The sequence below is a fragment of the Lissotriton vulgaris genome, chromosome 12 (genome assembly GCF_964263255.1).
Source record: "Lissotriton vulgaris chromosome 12, aLisVul1.2, whole genome shotgun sequence".
Taxonomy (NCBI): domain Eukaryota; kingdom Metazoa; phylum Chordata; class Amphibia; order Caudata; family Salamandridae; genus Lissotriton; species Lissotriton vulgaris.
Window position 1 is genome coordinate 172,323,671 of NC_141700.1, and position 26,940 is coordinate 172,350,610.

At 46.4% G+C, this 26,940-nt stretch overlaps 1 protein-coding gene across 1 annotated transcript in view; it reads left to right on the plus strand.

Moving 5' to 3' along the window:
* URI1 (URI1 prefoldin like chaperone) overlaps positions 1-26,940 on the plus strand; it is a 466,682-nt gene that overhangs the window by 370,743 nt on the left and 68,999 nt on the right. The window contains exon 8 of the mRNA XM_086947708.1: positions 15,573-15,837. Coding sequence (XP_086803834.1) covers positions 15,573-15,837 — 265 coding nt within the window. The remainder of the gene's footprint in view (positions 1-15,572; positions 15,838-26,940) is intronic.

The following is a 26,940-nucleotide window of genomic DNA, read 5'->3' on the forward strand; positions in this document are numbered from 1 at the left end:
TAATTGTCACCAATATTACATTTATTTAAAGGGGAAAAAATGAAGGGTTGCCAGTTGGCCAAGCAACTCTAAACTTTTCTTTGGGCGGCAAGTAGACGATTTCCATCAGTGCTCATAGTTACCAAAAATGTAAAAACCTTTTCCCCTGGCAGAGCTGGGAGGGACTGAGGGTGTAGAGACCAATAAAGGTCTCTCTTTTAAGGACTAACCAAAGGGAGAACATTCACGATGACCAATCTTCAATTTGGAGGAGTCTCTAGGAGTGCCGCAAACTGCTCTGCTGCCAAAAGTAAAATATAATAGGGGTAATTTGGGGAAAAAACATGGGAATTAATATTCAAGCTACACTTTCGTCTGTACCATTTGCATTTGTTACATCACTAACACTTATTCCCAGAAGGATATGCAAAAGTGTAAATGCTGCTGGTTTTGCAATTGTAACCCTCTGAGTTGGCTCATTTGATACACTTCCATCCACCACTTCACCATCAGAAAGCTATGGCTGCTGCCTAGTTTCTGGCGATGTTCATTAGTGAGATTTAGACGTTCCACGTCCATGGTAGCTTTGTTGGAGATGTTCTATGGCTTAACATGAATGGCTTAAATTTACATGCCCACCTCTTTTCATAAATTATAAATGAGCTGCTGGTGTGGGTAGACAGTGATAGCTTGCTCTCTGCCAACACATTGAACTCTCTGCTCCTTACCAAAGTATATTCACTCCACTTCATGCCTTGAGATTCTTTTCATGTCCTTTAAATAACAGATCTGATAGAGGCGTTTGAAACATCATTTCACAGGCAGTTCCTTAAAGCATTCTTGAAATGCTGTATTCTGTAATCCCTGCAGACTATTCAGATCACTAGATTTCTGTCTGAAGCAAGATCAAATACCTCGATTGGGTTTTGTTTTTTGACATGCTCTTCTTAAACACTTGTTGATTTCTACCCTGTATGTAGTTCAGGTCTGGTTGCCTCTTGCTAGCTAGTTCACTTCACCCCATACAGGTAAAATTGTCTTGAAGAGCCCCTGTCCACTAATGTCTCCATCTATTTTCCTAATTAGTATTGGACAACATGTTGGGTCATACTTAAAAAAACATTTTTCGCTTATATAGATGGCTTACAGTAATGCAACTGAGCCATTAGGCTTCGTTTTGATCTAGATGCCTGGTCTGTTTTCTTTTCATGGCCCATGTCTCATACCAAAGTAGCAGCATCAACATCTACGTCACGTGACAAGTCAGTCAGTCAAAAAATAACTTTATTTGGTTTATCATAACCATAAAGCATGTAAATCACAATTTATTTATTATAAAAATTAAAAGCGAAGCCTTTTTCAAGTCCGTTAAAATATTTAGACTTTCTACTAAAAAAGGGGTATTTTCTTTTCCTAAGTCACGTGACAACAGGGCGGCTGGCAGGGAAAAGGGGGTGAACGTGGGAGAGCAAAATATATATTTTTTTTAAACTTACCTCCTCGTGTGGTGGCCGCCTCTGTCCCTTCTCCTTGCTGAAAAGTCCGTAAGGACACGGGCTCCCCTCAGCCAATCACAACGCTGCATTGCAGCGTTGTGATTGGTCTAAGCTTCGTAGTTCGGAGTTTAGACGGAGACTTGGGGCCTGGGCAATTCCTCCACCCAGGCATGCAGCCTGGGTGGGGAATATATAAAGTGTGCATGACTGCTTGGCCGGCCCGAGACGACTGGCCAAGCAGTCGTGTGCACTTAGTGTGCACAGTCCACTCCTCCTCCCGGAGCCACTGGCCACGCCCCACCCTAACCCACCCCCACAGAAAGTAAAATTAAACTAACTTTGTTATCAATTTTTTTCTCTCATTTCCGCTGCTCTGAGAGCAGTTGGGTGACACTCTTCCGCCTTTAGCGGAGGAGCTACTCCTGCATGACTAGCAGGCCAACTTTTTGGGAGGCAAGTCGAGCTCCAGTCTTGCTCCACATCTAGAGAACTGCTTCCTGGGACCGCTGACTGGTGCCCCGTGCTCTACTGCACTCTGCGCTGCTCAGTTGAAGTTGCTGGCCCGGTGTGGTTGTCTGTTGCGACAGCGAACAGATTAATCCTGTCAGCAGCTGCATGGACCTGAGCGGGCCTCTGTTAGGTGGCCTTTTGGATAGGGGTATTGAGGGAAAAAGCTACTTCATGAGAAGCACGGTACAGGGTCAGTTTTGAGGTGAGAGGGGTATCCCTCTATGAAACAGCAACGTAAAGTGCGAGGGCCAGCAACCTCTGAGAAGCGTGTTAGGTGCTTCCTGGGAGTAGTGAGGGTCCGGGTGGATACGGAGGTGGCCCTCTATGGTGGAGCTACGGCTTGCTGCTGCATGGCCCTACACATTTGTATGCCAGCATTGATTGCCAGCATTATCCCTTACGAAAACTGCTGGGGATTCAGCTGATGTAGAGTGCTGCTACAGTTGGGAATTTGGCCAAGGGCGCATTAAAAACTTGAGCAGATCCTCCATTATTTAAAGGCATAGAACTGTTTGCCCCCTGTGGTGCAAAGGAAGGGGGAAGAAAGGAATTAAATCTTTTGTTAGTGTGCAAGGAGCCTGTAATTGGATAGACCAGTGACCCCTCGGTCCCAATCTTGATAAAGCAGCACTCAGTCCAAGAGATAACTGGGAGAACCCGTAACCCGGCCAAAGCTTTAAAAACAAAAAAGCTTGCCAAGCTTCGCCCTAATCAACCAGGGGGCAAGCAGAACGATGCTCAGCAAGCCATAATTGCCACCATGAACACCATTAGTATTTAATGGAGATTACTCTAAGCCTCAGCCTGCTGACCCGCTTGATGTGAGTCACCTTTCTCTCCCACCCACAGCTGTACCAGCTAAGGGGATTGATTCTCCTGTAGAAATCAATTCTTGGTCACGCCAGGGTGAGCTGTTCAAGTGTAAGTTGGCTCTTCAACAGGTTTCATGTGGCAGTGAGAAACCTCCATACCCTTGATTTTTCCTGAAAGGTGTAAAGTATTTGGTAGAGGAGTGCAAGAGTATGGTAACTGAGGAGAAAACAGGGATTGATTCTCCCAGCTCATATTGCCACTCATGAACTGCAGTCGGCCCAGGTTCTTGAGCCCCCGGTACAGGTTGAAGAGGCAGCCCTCGCTGGTGGTAACGAGCCCCCAGAAACCTACTCTAACTTGGTACAGCTAGGAGAAATGCTCAAAATAGTCCTTGCAGAAATCAGGGAGATGAAAGGGACTCAAGAAATGGACCACAGGGAAGGAAGTCGAGTCTTAGCTGGGAACATTAATGGCAACTTACTTAATCTGAGGACGAGACAGTCAGAAGCTAAGCAACCAATATAGAATCTTGAAGACTCTCAGTATAGCTCTGAATCACAGCAAGTTAAGCTTCAGCAGGAGATCTCGGAAATGCAGCTGAAGCTTGAAGAGTTTGAAAATAGTTCCAGACACTCAAATCGTCACTCTACTGGTATTCCAGAAGGTCAGTAGTCTGGCCAAGATCCCATAAAATTCATCTCTGATCTGATTCAAAGCTACGTTTTCCCTGAGAGTACGCCTAGGGTGGAATGGGGTACACGGGGTCAAAGGGACTCCTGATGGTGGGTGTCAAGGAAGGGGAGGGAGCACAATCGGGGAATAAAAGAACAGTAATGTAATGGGCAGGAAGGAGTGTTTGTGAGGAGAATCAAGACTGGTTGGCATCGTCAAATTCTTTATTGGTGGGTTGCAGGGTGTCGATGTCCTATTTCCTGGAAAAGCAGTTTTAAAGTAGGATGTCTGGTAATGATCAATCCTAATATGATTAGTAGAGAGGGCATTATGATTCATCTTCTCAGAGATGCAGAAGGTTAGGATTTTTTCTTGTAATTTCAGTGACATTATAAGTAAGTGCAAATATGGGGTTTTAATGATATGGCATACATATTTTTCACCTGAAGTAATCTCTTTTCAAGAGACTCATTTTTAAAAACTCTGAAGACTTCTGTTCCCAACAAATATTTTCTGGCATTTTTTGCCTCATCTCAAGTTGCGGAAAGAAGGTAGCAATTTACTTGGGTTGGGGCATTGACTCGGATGTTCAGCAAGTGATTTGAGATACTTGAGGTAGGTGTTTATGGGTGAAAGTCTCTGTTAATGGGCTCTTCTTAAATTTGGTTAACGGTTATGGGCCTGTTGGTGATGATTTTGTCTCTCTAGCTCAGATCCATAATGTTGCAATGTGGGTCGAGGGCTCTTTGATTTTGTAGGGCAATTATAACTACATTCAGGATCTCGCATTGGACACATTAAATAAAGCGAACAAACCGCTTAAACCGAAAAGGTGATTCATATCTTGAAATTCAATTTTATACTTGTAGATAGATCCTTTGCACGTAGACCACCCCGGATTTGCACAACACACCTGTTTTCACATCGTTTTAAAACCACAACCTGCCTAGTTTTTTTTTTTTGTTTCCCCAGGTTGGGTCCGATATTTGGACAAATGCCTTCTCCGATCACTCACTCGGTGGATTCCAATTGTGGTGGATCTGGGCACTGTTCACAGAGCGGTTGAGGTGGCAGTTCAACAGATATCTTTTATCAAACCTACAGTGGGTGGCTGGGATGAGAGGGCTCCCTTTAGAGTATTTTCTCAATAATAGAAATTCTGCCTTTCTATGCTGTTTGGAGGCCTTTAAGGCCACAGTTAGAGGGAGCATTATCTCTTTCAAAGCAAACCAAGCCAAAGAGCGCACCTGGCAGATAGCGGGACTACAATTCGCAATAGATAATGTTATAATGCCTGTGAGTGGGTAGCTGGGATGGAGGTTTAAGAGTATCAAGGAAATCTAAATCTCCAATGCTGACAAGCAACAACTTTATGAAGAAAACCAGCATGTAGGCAAGTTTTTATCCTGGTCTTGTCGAATTAAGAATGAGAGAGCCACAATCATTCACATTATGAACCCGGCGGCCACTAAAATGGTAACGGAATAGGATGAAGTTGCTCAGGTGTTTTTTGCAGCATTAGAGGCATATATCTCACACAGTACTCTGTTTCACTGGCCAGCATAGAACAATATTATGCCTCAGTTCAACTACCCCAACCAACGAATTCCTTGACTCAGGCAATTTTAGGGAAAATAACCACTGAGGTGCACAAAGCATTCCAAAAGATGCCTAATGCTAAGGCATGTGGAAATGACAGATTTCCTTCAAAGTTTCAGGATATTTTTGCTAAAAAGCTTCTTCCATTTTTAACAGATCTCTTTAATTATAGAAAGGAGGGTGTGGAGTTTCCTTCTACTTTCAAGGAATCTACTATGAGAAGCTTTATCAAGAAAGAAAAAAATCAGAGAATGTGAATTGGTGTATTAGCCTCCTCAACACTGATTTCTGACATTTTGATGAGTTTGCGCTACTTGGATTATGCTTGCAGCCTAGCTTTTAATCATAAGGTTCAGAGTAGGTTTGTCGCGAATCGTATTATGACAACAAATACCTCGTTGATTAGGAATCTTTATTTTTAAGCATGCATAAATATGGAATTCCCCCACAATTTACCTCGATGCAGGTAAATTTATATCATGGCGTGCTGGCCAAAGTCATTGTCAACTCTATGATGACTGGCACGGTATCAATTGACTGAGGCACACGCAAGGTGTGCCCTCTCTCCCCAATGCTATTTACTTTTTTGTTAAAGAGCCCCTGGCAGAAAAGCTATGCAGTGGTAACATTAGGGCACCAGTTAAAGGGATGGCCAGGCTTAGGTTATTTGCAGACAATATTATTCTGTATCTGCAATCAGATGAAGAGAAGATTCAATGGGCTCTACAGCTAATTAAGGAATTCCCAGGTATTGGTGGCTATAGGATAAATCTAAGTAAAACTGAAGTTTGCTCTTCAATAAATCGGCTGCAAATCTTCTAATTTCACTACAGCCACAAGCAAGATCGCAAAATTCCATACGGTATCTAGGGATATATGTCTCTAATAATTTTACTGAGCTCTTTCAGTTGAATTATGAGACCATGCTCAGGAAAATTAATGCGTAACTTGAAAGATGGTCTCTTCTCCCTCTGGCAATAATTAGGTGGGTTGTTCTTATAAAAATATCTGTCTTACCACTACTCCTATTTCATTTCTTTAATTTTCTAATAAAAGTTAGCAATAGCTATTTCCAGGAGCTGGATTAGTCTACAGGGAGCTTAATTTGGAATAAAAGGGCTCCTAGGGTGAAATTGGGTGTTCTGCAATAGAGTAAGTTCATGGTGGTTTGGCACTCCCCCTTATGCAAATTTATAATTAGACCGCTTTAATTGACATTTTAGCAACATTATTAGAAGGCAGCGCTGTATTTGGATGATTGTTTCTTTAGTAAAATGAGGTAGCCGTCTGCAATTAGTTTACGAGCATTTATTAAAACAACAATATTACCCAAAAAGACCAGATACAAGTGTCTCTAGGGTTTAGAGGGTGGTTGATTCCCCTCTATAAATCTTATAAATTCTAAATTGATTATTCATTTTTGCAGCTCCAGGAGGGACAGATTGTAGGATTGTCAATGTCCGGTGTGAAAACGAAGTTCTGGAATTCTTTAGGTTTAAGGAGTTCGATTTTTTCTAAAGAGGTAAAAGTATTACATGGGAGGAACTAATTTCCTTAAGCGGTGATCAGTGTAAGTGCTTTTTTCTACGTTTATAATAGAAAACTCATTTTTTTTGGCAGCCAATGTCCAAGGGGAGAGACCAGGAAATCACCCTGTTTTTTGTACACTTGTAAAGAGCAAATTGACAGAGATAGGAAACTGGTATAGGCTGCTTTGTAGCCATTGTTCGAAAGGTCATATTAATGGTTTTCCAAGTAAAGTTTTTGAAAAAACACAATGAAGATTATTTGTGAGACTCGCATGCTATTTTAGAGATCGACATAAATCCGAGAACGGCAGATTTTAAAAGAATGTCCTTCTTGGCACGCTGGATGACCCCAGCAACACTCCATTAAATATATCCAACTATCGCTGATCAACGAAAGGTGCAGGAATTTGACTTGATACATTTTTCACTTGGTCGAGACTGTCAAAATTCTTGGAAGTGCTATTTGCTTGTGTCAGCCAGGCTTTATAATCTAGATTACTACCGGAAGCAAGTTTACTTTTGTTTGGGGCCTCTAAGGAAAGCCAGCGTTTTAATAAGGGAGGGCTGTTTTTCATTGCAGTCTCGCTCACAATTGTTTGTTCTTTCATTCTTAAAAATGGGGTAGCCAGCCGGGTTGCACCTATCGAGGGCTTGAAGGAAAAAATGATACGCACCAAGAAATTTGAAGTGGCATATGCAAAGCGTGTTGGAGGGGGAGGGGGGATTTGAGGATGTTTGTTGCCATATGGCACCATTTCGAGGCAATTGAAGTTTAACTGGAGCCATAGATTTTTAATAGACAGTTAGTTTTCATCCATGTAACATTTAGTGCCGTGTTATGGTGGGGTAACACCAGGTATTCGCTTTATTTAGAATTCCAAGATGGGTAAAATTGTGATAACTGTGAATGTTGCTGGACGGCTATGGTTTGAAGTCTTTTGCATTTTGCACTTTTCATGCACATTATGCACTTTTTACTAACCTCACGTTAAGTCAAGGTAAAATGTGAGTAGTATTTTTAGAAAACAAACGTGAAAGCTCCTATTCCATGTCTGTCAAGTATCGCACATCATGTGTGATGCTCACGCATTTCAGTGTGGTGTTCCACAACACTGCACTGAAATGCATTGTCACGCATAATGCCACACTCTGAAATTCTGGCTACGCAGGGTGCCAGCAAGTGCCAAGGGCGCCTGCACCAGTGCGCCAGCTCTCAGTACTGGTGCTCAGAGACGTGCTGCCACTGAAAGCAGTGCTGGGCTCAGTAACTTAATAGTTAATACGCTCACCTCCAGGGGCTGACAGTGACTGTTACAATGTTTCAATTGTTCTGCGCAAGCGGGCTGAGGCTCCTGCTCGTGCCTTGCGCCGCACGGCTTTTACACTAATTAGACGCCGGGGCAGGCCTGCGCTCAATGGTTACTACTTGCTGTGCACACCATGGGGGCCCGGGATACCAAAGTGCATCCTCACGTCTGGGGAAAGAGGAAGACGTTAAGGTGCGTCATTTGCACCCACCGGGATCGGTCCGCGGTAAGTGACTGGGCTCACGGTAGTGGCATGGCCGCCCGGCCTCCCATGTGGTGAGGGGCTGAGGTGGCACCTCCCCTGGCTGTCGGAGGTGCGTGGGTGGGCGGCTGCTTGATGATCACATTGAAAGCCGACAGCAGCCACTAACGTATTGACCGGTATTGGGTGCTTGAGGCCACGGCGTCTGGGATGCCGGGGCCGAAGGAGAGGGGCCTGCTGCCCTGGCGTTTAGGGGCAGCAGTGTAGGAGGAACAAGTGGCGGCCCATTTGTCTGAGACGGCTCTCTTGCGCCTCTGCATGAGTTGGCTGGCCCCTGGCACACATTGCACATAATAAAAACAATAATAGTAAAAAAAAAATACTTTCCTCCAACACACTGATTTAAATGAGTTTGGGACCTAGGCATCAAGCCTACGTCCGTGTCCTGTATGCTGGGCCGCAGGCGTGGGTGTATGTCGTACTGTCCCTCAGATTTCCTATCTACTGAAGCACCAAACACGGCTGCCCGTCACCCCTTCTTTTCACTCTCACCATGGAACCCTTGGTTTTATTGATACGATGCAACGCCCAGGTTTTGGGGTTCGACTGCGGAGGATGGCACTGGAGGATAGACCAGCCCTCTACACCAACGACGTCCTTCTGTTTATGTTCCGTCCAGCAGACAAAAGACATTGCAGCAGTTCTATCCTTCGGGGATGCTTCAGGTCCCACAATGAACTGGCTTAACTCACTGCGGATCTCTTTTAAGGCTAACGGAGCTGATGAGACCTGGCACCCGACGTTGGTGATCCAGTTTGTAAGCTTCCATTACCTAGGTGTTTACATGACCTGGGAGCCGGACTTGGTTTCGACCCTCAACCTTAGCCGTCTTCCCGGGGCCATTCAAGCAGACCTAAACAGATGGACCAAATCACTGTTCGCCGCTTAATGTGCTTGGCAGAGTGGTTTTGTACAATGATGGTCCTTCTGCGCCTCCTGTTTAATATCATGGTTATACATTCGTTTACAGTACAGTCAGGTTACTACAGGAGGGAACACTAGGGTTAGTGTGCTTCCATTTCTGGTGCTCTGCAGCAGTTTCAAGAAGTTCATGGAGTTTCTTGTTGCTCAAATGGCTGTAATTTCTGATATTTACAAGTTTCCCTCATCTTCATTGCATGATTTTTGCTCGCGAGAAAGTGTCACTCATAGTCATTGAAATGTCACTCATAATTTCACTGAATTTATAAAAATGTCACTCATGGCAATCTGAAACCTTGGCAGCTATGCTATTCAGTTTTTTTGCCTTATTGGTTTTTGCTATTATATATCTATTTAGGCTCAATAAAAAATTTAAACATCTACATTCCTCAGGGGAAGTCGGTAACTAGATTAGGTGCAACTCGATCGCACCCTTACAAGGCATCATCCACAGTTAATACAGCAAAGTGAGTAGAACCACTTCCAGAGGGACCTCACATTTCTCTTCCAGGGGATCCCCATCAATAGTCATAAGCACTGATTATTCCCGCCCATATGCAGGGACCCAGGAAATAATATAAAAATTATATATGGAAATTATATATATATCTAGCACCAGATGTATGTATATACATGTATAATTTTCTCACACCAATGCAGCCCCAAAGCTGAGGCTAAACAATGTAATTACCTATAAAGAGACTGTATTTACAAGTATATAAAACACACATTAGGTCAAATAGCACTTGAACTCGGTGTTTTAATGAGCCAAACACTCATATATCATGAAAATTGCAAATAAACTAGACATTGTTAGCCCACAGGCTACATTGTAAAACAATAGCATAGAAAATGAAAGCATTTTCAACAAAAACTGTCACAGTGCCTTTAAGGCAGCCATGGCCCCTGACTTCCCATCATGCCTCAGGGGTGACAGTTAGGTCAGTTGTTCTTTCTGGCTCCTTCAGTCAGGACCCTGGTTTTACAGCTCCGACCTTTTTTGACTTTCTGTTACAAATATCTTGATATTCTTCAAGTTTTTCACTTTCACTCGACGTCTTTTGACTTTAGAGTGCTAGTACTACCTTTTTTGTTTTTCAAAAAAAGATTTATTTTTGTCAAAATGCCTTCCATTTTCGATCCTTGCCCCTCCTGTGGCAAAAAGGCAGCCGGGACTGACACACACCCTGTGTGTATCCTGTGTCTCCCTGAGACACATTCTTCAGACAGCTGTCAACACCGTAAGAACTTGTCAAGGAAAACCGTCAAAGACAGAGAGCGAATTCGGATTTATGGCCTCTCAGAAAGAGGTAGGTCTCCTAAAAGGCAGCAGAAGAGGAGAACACGGTCGACGTCTAGAAGTCCCAACCTGTTCTCTGTCGGCGTCTGGATCGGCGTCGAAGCTAGCGACGACAAAAACATTTTTGAAGACAGCTCATCATCCTTTGATGGTGAAGACTTCGAAGTCGAGAACTCTGGTACCTCCGTTGACGTCAACCAGGCGGCATTCAACGTCGAGAAGCAGGTCTCCGTCATCGCCACATGGGCATACGACGTCGAGGCAGATCACTCCATCTTCGTCACAGCGATCGACTTCGAAGCACAGCGCTACGTCGTCCCACTGGCGAGGCACAGCGCTCCGTCATCGCACCGGCGTTTGACGTCGAGACGCACTTAGTCGACGCCTCACCACCGGCATTCGACGTCGAAGCAGGTTGCTCTGTCGGCGTCTCAACGGTGTTCGACGTCGAGTCCCAAGTCTCCGCCAAGGATGGTTCATCAGTCTTCGGCGTTGAGACAACAGTCACCACCTTCAGCGTCGAGACAAACGCTGAACCAGCACACCTCAACGTCGACGCAGAAGACGCCTGTAAGACCGATGTCAAGTTTAACAACTCCGTCACCGGATCACCAGCCAACGTCGAAGCAGAGATCTCCAAAGTCGACGTTGAGGAAGGAAGCGGCATTGGCGTCGGAGAGGCGTTCTCAGTCGTTTTTTTCCCTCAGTTTCGTTACTATGCGGACCCACGTGCTACTTCACCGCCTCTAGACCTCTTCGGGGCAGTGATGCAGTTCGCTGATACTTTCGCGACGTGTCCTACTTTATTCACCATCCGGACAACTGATCTTTAACCAAGACTGATTGTCCTGTTTACATTTTTTCTACAGGGCCTCAACTTTACATTGTTAAAGTCACAACATTTATCTACTGAGCCTGGCATCCATTGTGTTTTATAACGTGTGACAGGGCATACTGGTCTTGGCGTCACAGATAATTTATCCAAGCTAACTCAGTGGATTTCAATGACTTTGGATTTCCTTGCTTTCTCGCTCATCTTTAATCCATATTGTTATGATCTTTGAATCCTATATTATACTCCATCTTACACAAAACGTGGTTGGACGCACCCTGACAATTTTCGCCTATATAGCCTTGAGAAAGTCATGGTACTGATCAATAGTACTGACGAAACACGTGTCGGCTGTTTCTTGTCAACTCTACTTTTATGATGGATCTTCAAATAAAGAAAATGAAAATATGAACTCTTTTGCTCTTCTGTCCTGTTCGAATGTGAATACTACAGGATATTTATAGTTTGACTGTTGCTCAATTACAGTATGACTTATTAGTCATTTATGCTTACAGGTGCTTTGGGAATGTGCTCTCATTGACCCCTCTTCTGCAGGCGGCATTCAACGTCGAGAGGCAGGGCTCCATCATCGCCAGGTGGGCATACGATGTCGAGGCAGATCACTCCGTCGTCGCCACAGCGATCGACTTCGAGGCACAGCGATATGTCGTCCTACCGGCGAGGCACAGCGCTCTGTCGTCGCACCGGCATTTTAGGTCGAGATACACTTAGTCGACGCCTCACCACCGGCATTCGACATCGAAGCAGGTTGCTCTGTCGGCGTCTCAACAGTGTTCAACCTTGAGTCACAGGTCTCCGCCAAGGATGGTTCATCAGTCTTCGGCGTTGAGACAACAGTCACCACCTTCAGCGTCGAGACATACGCTGATCCAGCACACCTCAACGTTGACGCAGAAGACGCCTGTAAGACCGATGTCAAGTTTGACAACTCAGTCACCGGATCACCAGCCGACGTCGAAGCACAGATCTCCAAAGTCGACGTCGAGGAAGGAAGCGGCATTGGCTTCGGAGAGGCGTTCTCAGTCAAAGGGACGTTCTCCTGTATGCTTGAGCCTACCTTCTTAAAAGGTTTTCTTCAGGGCAGGCTCAGTCAAGACAACAGACATCAGTCGCTCCAGATCTTGCTCTAGGTGCCCTTCAGGAGAGGTCTCTCCTCCAGTGAGCCTATCATCATCTCCCTCAGGCTCTCATATCTCTCACCGCGGATCAACATCTAGGTCCCCGGAGGTGGTAATCTATTCTTCTCACAGTGCAGTGTCAGGACATTCACCAGCAAGATCACTGCATGAAGAGGTGAACCCATCTCCTCCAGCACGTTCCCCTGAGAGGAGAGAGAGACAGAATTCACCTTCCATCAGGTTGTCACCTAGATGGTACAGGCCATTACATCACTGGGCCCCGACAAAGAAACAGCGGCTCGGTTAACACAGCCCGTGGATCGGGATCGACCTCCTTCCAGGCCCAGAGAGCGAACGCGCACCCTGGTGCGCTCAAGCAGACGGAGATCCAGGTCACGGAGAAGAGAACACAGATCTCCTACTTCTTCCTCATCTTCTTCTCGCTCACATTGAGACTAGTCTCCAACACTAACCGACAGTCCACCGTCGAATCTCTCCAGTGGACGATATCTTCACTTTCCAAGACATTTTAGGCAGAGGGGCACTTAAGCTGGGGATTCCCATGACAGCTCGCCTGACCAAGTCTTCAGTGATTTTCGAAACCCTGCATCATAAGACAGCGGCCAAACCTCTGCTTCCCTTGGTTCCGGGAATAATAGAACCAGTCATGGACGTATTCCTCACGCCTGCAACGATAAAATCCGTTCCAGCGAGGATTCTCAAGAAATATCGTTCGCCAGAGGAGGATCCTCTCTTCCTCAGAGCCGACCCTCCCCCGGATTCAGTGATTATCGCAACGGTGAGAAAGACCCATGCCGTGGCATTTTCCTCCACTGTACCACCTGACAAGGAGAGCAAGAGGCAAGACTCCTGGGGACGAAGGGTATGCGGCACCTCGGCCTCCTTGCTGAAGGTATCCAATGCGGAGGCGCTATTGGGCCGCTATGATAGATCCCTGTGGGATTCCCTGCAGCGCTTCATTGAGAAACTCCCTCAAGATCACAGGGATTTCGAAGAAATCCTTACAGAGGGCAGCCAGATCATAAGCGCTGCAGCAGACGGAGCTACTCTTTCAACACATGGATATGCTCACTGGGTATGCGCAAGGAGGTCTTCCTGGTTGCGTCTTACCGCCCTAAAGCCAGAAGCTCAAGCCTGTATAATGAACCTGCCTTTCTCTGGATCATTTTTATTGAGTTCATACACTGATGAAGAAATGCAGCGTATGAAGACGGAATTGGACACTCTAAAGGCCGTGGTGCTTGAAAAGAAAAAATAATTCTGGAACAGGTTCTGCCCCTACAATAAGCGATCTTCCCAACAGAGGGTTCAAACCCCTCAGTGGCAAAAGAATCAAGACCAACCGGGGCAGCAAAAATCCCAAAACAGAGGCAGGCGCTCCTCAAGAGGCGGAGGAAATCAGCGTCAAGGCAACAATTCCAACAAGACGCTATCCAAACCATGAGTTCTTCCTTCCCCCAGCGCTGTTGACCACTCCAGTGGGGGGGAAGCATCGCGTATCATATGGAAGAGTGGCTTGCCATCACAAAAGATCCCCGAGTGTTAGCTACACTTCAGAACGGTTACTCTCTTCGCTTTCAACATCGACCTCCCTCTATCCCTCCATTGCCAACATCGAGTCATAAGGCGGCGACATGGAGGTCCGTCCATACATTTACCAGACACTACTGTCTAGATTCAGACACTAGAGCAGATACCCAAGTAGGCCAGGCCTCCTTGTGGAATCTGTTTAACGGCTGATCTCCGCTGTTAGTCTTTGGTTGGGTCATCTGTTTCTCATTTACCTGCAGGTGGTTGATGGGCTTGCTAATCTATTCAGTGCTTATGACTATTGATGAGGATCCCCTGGAAGAGAAGGATAAGTTACTTACCTGTAATCCTAGTTCTCTTCCAGGGGTATCTTCATCAAAGTCATAAGCAACCCACCCGCCTCCCCTGGTAAATGAGATGATGCCAAAGTGTTTATAGTTTTGTTGTCGAGCCCGGACTTTCAGGGTTATGCAGAGAACAACTGACCTAACTGTCACCCCTGAGGCATGATGGGAAGTCAGGGGTCATGCTGCCTGAAAGGCACGGTGCTAGTTTTTGTTGAAAATGCTTTCATTTTCTATGCTATTGTTTTGCAATGCAGCCTGTGGGCTAACAATGTCTAGTTTATTTGCAATTTTCATGATATACGAGTGTTTGGCTCATTAAAACACAGAGTTCAAGTGCTATTTGACCTAATGTGTGTTTTATATACTTGCAAATGCAGCCTCTTTATAGGTAATTACATTGTCTAGCCTCAGTTTTGGGGCTGCATTGGTGTGAGAAAAAATGATATATGTACATACATATACGTGCAGCTAGATATATATATGATTTCCATATATAATTTTTATATTTCCGGGGTTCCCGCACATGGGCGGGAATATTCAGTGCTTATGACTTTGATGAGGATACCCCTGAAAGAGAACTAGGATTACAGGTAAGTAACTTATCCTTATTAACATTCATATTCACACAGGATTACTATGACATTGAGGGTACATAATGTTAATAAAGTGGTAGACATTGCTGGCCCGATTCACAAACTGCCTTCTATAGTATGCTAAGTAGTACAAAAGTATTACTGTGCGCATATTAAAAATGCAAATCTCAATCTTATGGTTGTAGATCTCTGCCTCGTCTATTTATTTTTTTCTGTGCTCAGATCTTCCATCAGGTGGCAGATTTCTCCTCACAAGTAGGTGTATGTTTTAATAGTAAGTGTTGGAAGGACCTAGGGGAAGTGGTGGTGAAAAAGAGGAATATTATTGAGGGTAGATCCTATCAGCACCCTTTTAACATAAAGGGTTCTGCTATACATATTTAGATTAGTGCAAGATGTCACAGAGTCTCTTCTGTCTATCTGTGTAAGTGCATTAGGTGCAACAAAGACATTCTTAAAGGATGTTGATTAATTTGAAACCCCAGTGGAGCAAAATGAGCAACCAGTTGATAATAATAGACCGATCAAAAGGAGAAGTAACAACAACTGTGACATCTTCATAGTATTGCAGAGTGGGTAATGAACAGATTAGATGGTGGTCTGTAAGAGCCATTGTTTAGAACTTCCAACTATTTGTGACCTGTGCATTTAAGAGGTAAACTATTTTGTTTACTTTTACTTCAATGTTGTTTTATTTTTTTTACCTGCTTTTATTACAATAGTATATCAGAAACTACCAGTGAAGATGTGATTGATTCTGAAGTAGAAATGAAAAAAACAACAAATCTGGATGTGACAAAGGAAATGGACAAATATCCAACTCAGGGCAACATTCAGATAAGTGAATGTGAATCCATGGTGTTTCATGGGCAAGCTAACGGCACACATCCTTACTTTAGTGGTGGTGGTGGTGATTGTGATGATGAGAATGATGCTGATCACTGGATACCAACTATATATTTCTCTCATACTATGGAACCAAAAAGGGTAAGGTATATTCATACGTCTTTTTTTCTGTTTCTAGTTTTCATGAGATGGTTAAAAGTAATATTTTATTATTCATTCTTGACATGACCAATACAGTAAATAACTTTGTTTACTTAATTACTTACTATGATATACTGTTTTTTAAAATGTATTTTGTGGAGTTTTATATCGCTTGAACTAGACCCGAGGAAATGGGTATCAGAGCACTTTACATGAGCACCAGTTTCAATACAGATGGGCACATTCATTTCTGTTAGGCACAGGGAGATTAAATTATTTGCCCAGAATCACAGGGTGTTGACCGTTGTTGCCAAGACTCTAAGCCGGTTCCCCAGCTTAAAAGTCGACTGCTGTAGCCTTAAGGCTACATCCTCTCCCTAACTTCATCCTCTACTGTTGCTATTACATTTGTAATTTCATGAAGATGAACGCTGTTGTGGCATGAAGAATGTCTTGGTTATAGGTTTGTTTCGTAGTTCATAAGGTAGCAATAATACCCAGGCCAGAGACCAATTAAAATTGTAATTCTCCTGCACCATATAGCAGATGGGATGGGCGTTAAGGGCTGAAGCAAACCAGCAGGTAAAGACTACAGGCATTAGAATCCAGTAGTTTCAATCTAGCTAGTTTCATTGGCGACCAAGATATCTTCCAAGGTATTTATTGTTGTACCAACATCATATTAAGATCAGGACTGCAGCCATACAGCAGATGTTGAGGAGGTCTACTGTTTGCTTCTAAGGTTTGATGGATATATGCTAGGTGTGTAGCGTCTGGGGCAGAGTTGATTTGTTCCAGAGGCACTCAACGTATCTGCCAGTGGCCAGTCTCCTCCAGTTCCTAATAAGGCCGTAAAGCCAGGAACGCAGTGGCTGCTGAACACACTGTGCTTAAGTGGTCCTGCATTTCTGGTGTGTTGCAAATGTGTCTCTGAATGTAGGAGACAAGATGTCTGCCCTGGGATCTTGGTTCAGAATCCTGCACTAGGTACCTAGATTGATAGCAGGAGATGGAAAGCTTGGCACAACAAACGGTTCTTGATCTTGCTTCATGCTCTACCCTCCTTTCAGCAGCTCATGATGAGGGTGTGTGTGTATATTGAGAACTGCCTTGCCATACAACCTTTCGATCTGGCCAGCATCCTCCTGATACCAGAGACAACTGTGCAGGTCTTGATCTGGACCTTTCTAAAAGGCCGTCTGAGGCCCAAGGAAGAGCCTGCTGAGCACATGACGGATGGGTGCACATCCTGTGCATGAACTCTGGAGGCCAGCGAGATTTACATAAGGTTCCAACACAGGCATGTAGGGCTGGAAATTTGAGTTGTCCTTAGTCCCCAACCTCTGAGTCCATAAGGGATAGGTATAGTGCTAAGGCTAGGTATATTGTATTTCACCAAGTAGCTCTTACCATTTGCCCTGCTCTCACCTTTACAAATCTTGCGTCAGATCAGTACTGGCATAGAATGATATATGGATTGTGGTGTTGCTTGTAGTTATATGAACTCAAAGATGTATGTATTTTATGTTTTTTGTTTTTATATAGAGTGAACCAAGGCAAAAGGCTGTAGCAGGGTTTCCGTTCTCCCACAGAACTGTGCACAGAGATCTAGAACCTGGGTGAATTAGGGTGACCCAAAACTCACCTTAGTATCAGAAATCCCCTTACCGAGCTAGCTACAGTGTCTCCTTGGTCATAACCAACTCCCAATGACTTAGACAAACCAGAACATGAACTTAGGGTACCTCAGGTATCTTGGAACACATGAACACTCTTTCGCTCTATAATCATTTCAAACCACAACGGGGAGTAAAGGAACACACGTGCAAGTTTGAAATATTTATTTTTCAATGCAAGGTTCTCAAACGCAGTATCTTATATAATACCAACAAACATATTATACAAATCAGAGTTATCAGCATAGTCACTAATCCATAGTAAGCGAACGGTGATAGCATATTATAATGCAAATCTATAGAAATTTGTATCACCTATATTTCACGCACCCTATTTAGCATACTATATTATATCTATGAAGGTCTCATTTGGGTTTTAGCAGGGCGGGCCCATACCTCTAAATGTCAGCAGAAGAGGATCACATCATCAGCTACCAACTCTCTGCATGCGAAGCACCATCAAGTGTGTTTTTGCATTCTCGGTAACTCTATCTTAAACCAGCTTAGAGCCCAATGTTGGCAGCAACATTATTTGTGTTATATCTAATGTGGTGCGAGGATCAGGCCTCCCAGCAACCTTGTGTTAGGTTATTCTTAGAGGGTGCAGTTCTCAGTGTGCAGACAGTGTACCAAGTGTACCAAGCACAACTGATATCAGAGCAATAACATATTATTCTCAAATAAATCACATCTTTCGTCTAGGTTGAAAGCTACAGTAACAATTATGTGTCGTGTGCAAACTGAAGCCGAAAGAAAATGTCGTTTAAACCTTTACTAAACTCATGCTAACTTAACACAATATATAGAAAAGCAGTAACTATATGACAAGGCAGCAGAGCTCTGTACATGGTCAAAGTATAGCATAAACTCAACAAGTGATGGGAGAGGTAGTTGGTTTGTGGACTGTTAATGCATTGTGATGTAATCATCTTTAAAGAGGGATACTTACATCACTTTCCTAAATTGGAACTGCCTTCTGGCCGATCTAATGGATACGGGGTTGATGTTTCCGATCTTTGGTTAATAGATAAAACTGGCCTCTTGACCTTGACTGTGGGACTGTTTGTCCCTGATCTTAGTCCGTAGAGTGCATGCCTCCTGAAGAGGCTACTTACCCTCGGGAATTCTGGCAAACTGTAGCAGGCAGAAGGCAGCAGATTGGAATAGTGCTCTTCCTTTCTCCCTCTACACTCGCGTAGCTGGCTAATGCTCGTTAAACCCACATCTGAATTTAATGTCAAATACTTGCTGCTATCCGCTTTTGCTACTGCCGGTTCATTGTTTTTGTCTTTTCTCCTCTGATCTGTCAAATATGCAACTTGTCAACTTTGTTTATGGTGGGGTAGGATTTCAGAAATTATGAGAAAACATCAGCTACTTGGGAGAACAAGGTCAAATGGGAATTAAAAATGAGTACAAGATGGAAGATAAAGAGATGGAAAGAGTTTGAATGGGATTCCCTTTTGGGTATTTGAATGGGATTCTGTATGGTCCTTCAACTGAGCCTACATCTGAGCATGCAGCTTAATCACTGATAGTGAAGGTGGCAGAGCCATGTACTTCAAAAAAACCTCAACCTAGGATGCTAACCTGGAGCCACTTTACTGATCACTCAGATCTCTAATATCCCAGGCCCCTCCTGTAACCAGACCCAGAGTCTGATCCTGATGTTCCTAAGGCATCAGTCATTGAAGATAACAAAAGAGGCAAAGGAGACCACATCTGCCCAGTCTAAACCCCTATCCCAAGCCTCTTCACGTGCACATATCTGCTAAGGACCACTAACACAAGGCAGGGAAGGTGGCAAATCACAACAATTTTAGCCTACTCAACAAGTTCAGCAAACCTGACCGAAACCCCCAACCCTGACAAAGTTGATCTTCATAGAATGTGCACTTGGGCCACAGACTCCTATTAACCACACACATCTCCAGCCAATGAGTGCACAACCAAGAGCCGAACCTCATAGATGTGAACAAGCAAAATTAATAAAAGACTGCAACTAATTCATTGGAACTTTTCAAAAACCATTCGGTGTTTGTTGGAGATATGATAAAATGGCAAATGCCACACAATGACTTGCTGGGTATATAGTTGTTGTTAAAAACAGTCATTACAGCCCACTAAAAACACCATCACTTCCAACCGTGAATAAGCCTTTATAGCTTTTGTAGAATAGTTCCAAAAGGAGAAAAGAAAGAATTGAAGCCAAATGACAGCAGGCAGTTAATGACAGAGTGCAGACTGAACGTCCCAAGTGAGCTTTTGCTAATAAATCAACTGAGCTCAGTCATCTTCCCACTACAGAAAATTTCAGGCCAGCTCTGATAACTAGAAACTTGACAAAGGCTACAACTGGGAAACACTGACACCACCAGGTAATATATCTATCTTTTCCAGCAAGTTTTAAAGCTCAACATACCTCGTTGTCAATACAATAAATTAAGTCTGGTCCTGGCTAGTGGTCAAGGCTCAAAGACACACCCAGGAGGACAACACACCGGGTACAGTCTCCAGTCGGCAACTTCAGAGAGAATATTGAAATTGTTGCAAAAAAATAAGGCAAACAATGTGCACGCTGGAATTAGTTCAAACTATTTTTTTTAAAAAAAACACTTTATTGAAGCGAATGAAGCAATCCACAGTTGTAAAGACCAATTACATATCAAGTACAAAAAAACAGCAGATGCCATACCGAACATTGCACGTAAAACACTGGTGTACTCAGTAGGATTGCGTATTTGGACATTGAGAATGATAAAAGGTACATATTTTTTGATAAGGCAACAGAAAATCACAAAGAACATAATGAACATCATAGAAGTTGAAAGCAAAATAAAAGAAACTAAAATCATATCTACGAGATTGCAAGACCAATACAGCAAGTCAGCTCGCGATGTGTTAACCACCACTTCGGACAACATCTTCAGCCCAGACTCAGCAGACGACACCAAGCACCCCACTACCCGGGCACGGGCGGCTCGATACAGCCGACACAGCTGAGTGTTAACAATCAGGGCCGGTGGACAGAACAAGCAAAATAAAACCCCCATTAATATCAGGCAAGACACATTAGGTGCTACGAAGAACGATGTACCACCATACGACAAGTACCTAGCCTCGTGAATCGAGGGGCAAATGTGAGCCGCACGGGTATCCATGCGTTGTCAAGTGCAGTGAAGGAGCCACTCTTGCTCTGGCCCACCCCAGTTGGTGTGTTAGGATGAAGTGACTGAGATGGCGTGTTTCGCAATGTATTGGCGATATGGACCCCAAATGCCTGTTGGGCGGGAAGAAGTTGGGAGTTGTTCCGAATATTCCACACTATTCACATTGCAGTATGCCACACTCCCAAGCGACGAGGTGATCGTCGGGGCACGTCTTGCGCACCAGAGCAGTGCCACTTCTCTTTTGGCCAAGAGGAAGCAAATGGACGCTAATTTACGAAGCTTGCGGGGGAATTTCGCAACATAGCCCAGCAGCGCAATTTCCGGTGTAACAGTTAACGGCAAACCCAACACTTCACCCAAAATCCTGTGGACCTCTACCCAGTAAGTGTGTAGCCTCGAGCAAGTCCAAGACAGGTGCGCGAAGTCCGCCTGCAGGGCGTTACATTTGGGGCAGACGTGGGGTCTATTGGCATCGATTCTGTGAGCAAGCGCCGGTGTGTGATACATCCTTCGCAGGAATTTAAAGTGTATGAGCTTGTGTCTACTATTCATGGAAACCATCCTGGTCATAGCACAACATGCCTCCCACTGGTCGTCTGAAATCTGTGTGCCCAGATCATGCTCCCATGCAGCGCGAACCACCCCGTCTGACGTAGGAAGAGAGGACAAGCACAGCTTATAGAGTTTGGACATCACATGCGCCCCTGAATTGTTTTGTATAAGGAATGTAAGTGCGGGATTGTCTTCAGGTGGAAGGGGGAATGTGGGAAATACAGCTCGCAACATCGCACGGAGTCTCATGAGAATGTAAGCATCCATGAATGTTCGGTCAGTGAAGTGGGGGTCTTCTGTCATAGAGAAAGCATGACCATCGGGGAACAAGTCACCGATCGTGAGTAGCTGGAATTTGGACAGCGAACGACGGACCACCGATTCGCCCGTGATGGGGAGCCAGTGCGGGTTGGGCAAAGGAAGGGCAGAGGAGTACAGTGTGTCAGTGTGCAGTAAGCGCCTAATCTTATCCCAAGCCCAAGCCGTCGTGGTTAGCGGGTGTATGTCATGCGGGTCCCGAGGGAGACCCTTGGGGAGGACTGTGTTAAGTGACACTGGGAGCGCCGCATCAGCCTCTGGTCTCAAATGTGGAATTCTGGCATCCGGATGATACCAAGGATGGGCGTACGAACATTGGGCAACCAAGTAGTAGAGATAAAAATCCGGGTCCCCAGAGCCGCCCCTCTCATATGGTATGGTCAGTGTGCGCCAGGCTACGCGTGGGGTTTTACCGCCCCACACCAACCGTAACAGGGCAGTGCGTAGTTGTGTGAAAAAAACCTTGGTTAGAGGGATCGGGATGTTGTTGAAAAGGTACAAAAACCAGGGGAGAACTACCTTCTTGACGATGGCGATCCGGCCCGCCATAGACAGAGGGAGACGGAGCCATCTGTCCGTATTCTCCTCCAAAAAATCCAGGGCTTGTCCGTAGTTCAGGCGAATAATGGACACTGTGTCAAGGTGTATATGGATCCCAAGGTATTTGATAGAGTCCTTGCACCACTCCAGTGGGAGGGAACAAGGCCACCGCGTGGTGGCGGGGGTGAGCGGAAACAGTTGTGATTTGTGCCAGTTGACTTTGAGGCCCGAGTATTCGCCAAATCGAGCAATCTCCGACAACAAGGGTTGCAGGTTGGCCTCCGGGGTACGGACATATAGAACCATATCGTCCGCATAGAGCGAGACCAATAGAGGGCTGGTGCGGAATTGGAGCCCCCTGTGGAGATGTTTCTCCTGGAAGTGTCGCATCAGGGGGTCCATTGCAAGGATGAAAAGGAGTGGGGATAGGGGGCATCCATGTCGGGTGCCTCTGGAGAGTGTGAACTTCTCAGTAATGGTACCATTTAAGCGAATGCGAGCCGTGGGTGCAGTATACAGCAGCTCCACCGTCGCTACAAACATTGTGGGCATGCCCATCCTCCGCATCACTTCCAAAAAAAAGGGCCACTCCAGAGTGTCGAACGCCTTTTCGGCGTCTAAAAATACAGCGGCCGCCAGAGTGGAGGGGTCGATCCTGTGTAGGCCCGAGAAAAGTGTACGGAGATTCAGGGAGGTAGACCTGTGAGGGACAAAGCCGGACTGTGCCGGTGAAACAATGGTATCCACCCGAAGTGCTAGCCGCATTGCCAGGACTTTTGACAAAATCTTGTAATCGAGATTAATGAGCGACAGCGGATGATAGGAGCTACATACCGTGGGGTCGCGACCCGGTTTGGGCAGCAAAACAATGACCGCTTCACGGAGCGTGGGGGGAAGGACACCAGACTCCAGAGCCTCCGCATACACCTCAACCAGTCTGGGCACCAACTCCTCCTTGTATTCTTTGCAAAAGTCGGCCGTGAAGCCATCAAGACCAGGCGCCAAGGAACCTCTCAAGGAGTCAATGGCCTCAATGATCGAGTCCGGTGTGATGGGATGGGCCAGAAAGTCTTGCATATATTTCTCCAAGTATACCATGGCAATTTCGTTAATATACGACCCTGGGTCTCGGCAATCCTCTGGAAGGGCAGACGTGTAAAGGTGGCGGTAGTAAGCTAAAAAGGTATCGCAAAAAGCGTGGTGGAAAAATGGCGCTTGTCTTGTGCGTCAATTATGTCAGTGATGTACGCAGCCTGCAGCGGCGGGCGGAGCAGCTGAGCCAATAATCTGCCCGGCCGATCCCCTTCACCGTATCGGCGTGCTGTGTGGTATTTGCCCAGAAACCGCAACTCTCTGTCCGCGGTTTCCCTGAACTCTAGAAGTAGCTCGAGACGCCGAGCTTCACGTCTCGGCGAAGGGTCAGCGAGGATCTCACTTTCCACCGTTAATAGCTCGGTCTCTAGCCGGCTCAGAGTAGCACGGATCTCACATAATGCCCCAACATGTTTGGTGATGCAAACCCCCCTAATGGTGGCCTTAAACCCCTCCCACAACGTGGCCCAAGTGGTCACAGAGCCAGTGTTGATGGCAAAATAATCCTCAATGGCAGTACGGATCTCCTCAGTAAAGACCGGGTCCGCTAGGGCTCTCCCCGGGAAACGCCACTGCTGTTCATACCCGCCCCACCTAGGAACCGCTAGAGTCAACACCACTGGAGAGTGATCAGAAAGTGTGCGCGGAAGTGTGCAAAGATCAGCCACCCATCCCGTTAAGCCCGGAGAGAGTAGCCAATAGTAGAGTCTGGTGCTTGTGTTATGGTAGCTGGAGTGGTGAGTAAAAGCTGGGGCATTAGCGTGTAGTTTGGCCTCTATGTCTAGCAGTGAAAAATGCGAACAAATAGCCGCCACAGCCGCACAGGCAAGTGGCTTGCGATCCGGGGAGGAAGACGTGCTGTCCCTGCAAGGGTCCATCAATAGGTTGAAGTCTCCCCCCAACGCCAGCAGCTCTGTTTGAGTGGAGCAATGTTAGGTACAGGTCGTGGAAACAGGCCGGGGAGTCAGTATTAGGACCATAGACCCCCACCAAGGCAATCTTGTAACCATACAACACACCAGAAAGTATTGCATAGCTGCCTTCTCCATCCACCTTACAGTCTGTGAATACAAAGGGTATCAGTTTGTGGACCAGAATTGCAACCCCCGTGCATACCTACTATAGGTTGAAAACACTCTATGGGTACCCCAACCCCTGGCCAATGAAGCGGTGTCCGCCTGCACCATGTGGGTTTCCTGCAGGAAGAGAACATCCGCGTTATGGCGGTCAGCATATTGCAGAACCTGTTTACGTTTACGAGTGGTGTTCAAACCTCGAACATTCCATGACATCAATTTTAGCCTGGAAGGACCAGCCCGCCGACCTAACACGGCCATATTGTCAGATCAAGGACCGTAAGCAATGAGTGGTCATCAAACAAGCCGTTACCATAAGTCTCGCAATCAAACAAAAAAAATAAAATGTGCCACAAAGAAAACATACAACCCGTCCCCCACCCACCACCCAGCCTCCCAACATCCCCAGAGAGGCAGAACCCAAACAAGCTCTGAACAGCAGTGCAGAACACCAATAACCAATTATACATAGTAGTATAACATATCTGCAAACTTAAAGATAACAAACCCCAAGAAAAACGGAACAAAAAGGCATTCGCCATAGGGGGAAGCAACACCACCCCCATGCGGGCGACCCAGCAGCGCGACATACGAGATACTGGCTTGTAATTAAACCCAGCAGAGTCGAACCGTCATCCACCACAGATAAGGATCCATGCATATAGTACCATCGGATGATCAGCCTAGGCCAGTTTCAGCGAACAAGTCAGCACTAGCCTGCGTGTCAGAGTGAGGTGGAGAGTTAGGCCGGGAGCCGGGCCCGGTCGCTTTTTGTAGTCATGACAGAAATCTTGGGCCTAAGCTGGAGATTCAAAGATGCGGAATCGGCCGTTCACGTCTACTTTCAGTCGTGCCGGGTAAAGCATGCTGTATTTCAAGCCAAGATTGCGAAGAGCGGCTTTGACACTGGTGAATTTCCGTTGTGCCTCTTGCATCATGAGCGTGTAGTCCGGAAAGAAGGACAGCTTGCTCCCCTGCCACTGCACCTCTCCCATCTCACGTGCAGCTCGGAGCGCGTCGTCACAGTATCGAAAGTTCATAATGCTGGCAATAATGGGACGGGGCAGTTGCCCCGTGCGTGGCCTAGGCCCCAGCGACCTATGCACCCGCTCCACTACAAAGCCAGCCGTGAATGTGTCCTTTCCGAACAGTTCAATGAGGAGGCGTTCTACAAAAGTATCAAACCGGCCAGTGGCAGTTGTCTCCGCCACACCAAGGATACAAATATTATTCCTCCGGCTACGCGCTTCCAAGTCCTCATTCTTAATGGCCACATCTTTAAGAATTTTCTCGACACGTTCCAGCCGTTTTTGCGTTTTAGAGGACCCGTCCTCCACATCCGATATTCTGGACTCAGCTAAGCCGAGGCGGCGGTCATGGGCCTGCACCGTGGAACCAATGTCCGACCGCTTCTTCTCCAGGCTGTCAAAGCGAGTATCAAGCGCCTTGAAGCCAGCGCGCATTTCCCCCATCATGGCGGCCATCATGGACGCTGCGTCACCACCGTCCGGTAATCCGTGACCACCAGAGGCCGCACCAGGCGGGGGGTCAGCGGTGAGGAAGGGTGTTTTGTCGAAGCTGAGCTTCCTTTGGGAAGGATCCCTTTTCCCCATCTCCAAGGTCGCGTGGAAACTCTGCAGTCGCAGCAACAATAGCGAAAGACAGGGGGCAGGAATCAATAAGCCAGATGGCAGCCTCACCACCGAAGCCACCAGAGTGTGGGCAGACCCGGCGGTGAGTGAATTCTGAAAGCAGGACCCAATCTGTGTGAGCGAGGTCTTGAAAATAGCGGTCAGGAACAGCCAGCACAGTGATCTTGAAATGGGCCCCTCAGTTTCATGGGCTCCGCGCCACACCCGGAGTTGTTTGGCAGGGAGCAACCCTCTCACGGCGTCAGCGCCGGAGGAAAGTGGAGAGGCACAGGCTTTGAGCCGGCTAGCATACGGCGGGGCCGCTGTGCGTCGCCGGAGATCGCCGCCGAGGTCCCCAGCAGCCACGCGCCCCACCCCCACCGCCCCCGGCCAAGCCCCACAGTCACCACCCGTGCACCCGCACGGGCCCGAAATCTAGGTCCCGGTCTCGGCGTTCTCCTGGGCCAAAGGCCGCTGCCGCACACCGGGAGCCAAGCGCCCCAGAAAAACGGAAGCCGCGCAGTAAGGGCGATGCCTACGTGAGCCCAGCGGGGGGAGCAGCGGGGAAAGGAAGCACAGCAGCCGAGGGCCGAGCAGCACTCACCCGGCGCAGCAGCGCAGAAGGGAAGATGGCGCTGAGGTCCGGAGGCCTCGAATCCCCTCCGCCATGTACTCTGCTCTAGGTTGCTCCCGCGGCGTGGAAACTTCGCCCAGGTGGTCTGGTGGGCATCAGGAGACGGCTCAGCGTTGCTGGGGGAGGAATGAGTAGCGGATCACATCTCGCTCTCTGCCACTGGGAGCCCGCCTGGAGGAGCTTCACGGCAGAGCGGCCATTTCGTTCGCCGCCGTGTCCACGCCCCAATTAATTAGTTCAAACTATAATGCTCACCCAGCAAATTGTTAACAATGAAGAAAAAGGGTCCTTTTGATGGATACTTCTACCTGCAGATTCCTCCTATATTGAGCATCCTCTGAGACAGGACCTGGAATTTTTTTTCCTATAGTTCTCCCACTCCAGTGCACCTATGGAAGCTCACTCTTTTTTTTT